The sequence below is a fragment of the Temnothorax curvispinosus genome, unplaced genomic scaffold, assembly GCF_003070985.1.
Source record: "Temnothorax curvispinosus isolate PA1 unplaced genomic scaffold, ASM307098v1 QBEX01004335.1, whole genome shotgun sequence".
In the NCBI taxonomy this organism is placed as follows: domain Eukaryota; kingdom Metazoa; phylum Arthropoda; class Insecta; order Hymenoptera; family Formicidae; genus Temnothorax; species Temnothorax curvispinosus.
Genome location: NW_020214115.1, coordinates 1,456 through 2,773, shown reverse-complemented (window position 1 = coordinate 2,773; position 1,318 = coordinate 1,456). Strand labels below are relative to the sequence as shown.

The window sequence follows — 1,318 nt, the reverse complement described above, 5'->3', positions numbered from 1 at the left end:
CAAAGCACATAACATGGCGTAGCGATATACGACGGTCGTAGTCCCCGACCCCCGACCTGACAGATCAGGATACGCCAAAGCTTGTGCGTTACTTACGTCTTACGTCCACGACTACGACTGTCATATGTGCTTTGGCCCTACGACAAAATAATGGTAAGACAAAATACTAGAGCACTATGCACAGCTACATTCACTGTATCAATTTATTCGTGAATTTTATCGCTGATTGATTTCCAGATATTTAAACTTAAATAACCAAATAATGACATTCATGTCTACCAATAATATTATTAATACTATTAATTCCTATTTATATATTATAGCCTTCCATTTCTGGGAAATCCATGATAGCAACGATCGGTGTAAGTGCCCCAAAAAATGGATATCTCACTTTTGTTAAAATCACAAATTTAAGAGATCAACAGACAAAAGTTGTACCAAAGAAACTTAGTCAAACAAAAGTAGTAATGTTCGTAATAGGAAAGCGCGGGGAAGGAATGCATGTACGCGTGGAAGGTTATGCAAAAAGCATTTTAACAACACCTGCTCCAAGCACGACTACTACTGAACCTAATGATGAAGACAACAGCAAATCTAGTAGCGAAGAAAGTAAAAGCACATCTGAAAGTAGCGAAGAAAGTAAAAGCACATCTGAAAATAGCGAAGAAAGTAAAAGTACATCTAAAAGTAGCGAAGAAAACAATGGCGAGGGAAACAACGCATTAAACAACGGAAATGGAAATAATTCAGCAGAAGGTGGCGATGGAGGAAATAGCGCACCCAATGGTGGGGATAGAAACAACAATTCAGCCGAAGGTGGCGATGGAGGAAATAGCGCACCCGATGCTGGGGATGGAAACAACAACTCAGCCGAAGGTAGCGATGGAGGAAACAGCGCACCCAATGCTGGGGATGAAAACAACAATTCAGCCAAAGGTGACGATGGAGGAAATAGCGCACCCAATGCTGGGGATGGAAACAACAATTCAGCCGAAGGTGGCGATGGAGGAAATAGCGCACCCAATGCTGGGGATGGAAACAACAATTCAGCCGAAGGTGATGATGGAGGAAATAGCGCACCCAATGCTGGGGATGGAAACAACAATTCAGCCGAAGGTAGCGATGGAGGAAATAGCGCACCCAATGCTGGGGATGGAAACAACAATTCAGCCGAAGGTGACGATGGAGGAAATAGCGCACCCAATGCTGGGGATGGAAACAACAATTCAGCCGAAGGTGGCAATGGAGGAAATAGCGCACCCAATGCTGGGGATGGAAACAACAATTCAGCCGAAGGTGGCGGTGGAGGAAACAGCGC

The 1,318-nt window shown here is 44.0% G+C and overlaps 1 protein-coding gene across 1 annotated transcript in view; it reads left to right on the top strand.

Annotated features, from left to right (window-relative positions):
- The window catches only part of LOC112453436 (uncharacterized protein DDB_G0290685-like), a gene marked incomplete at its 3' end in the record, with an annotated part of 3,368 nt that overhangs the window by 650 nt on the left and 1,400 nt on the right, over positions 1 to 1,318 (top strand). The window contains exon 2 of the mRNA XM_025014227.1: positions 324 to 1,302. Within this exon, the coding sequence (XP_024869995.1) occupies positions 324 to 1,302 (979 nt within the window). The remainder of the gene's footprint in view (positions 1 to 323; positions 1,303 to 1,318) is intronic.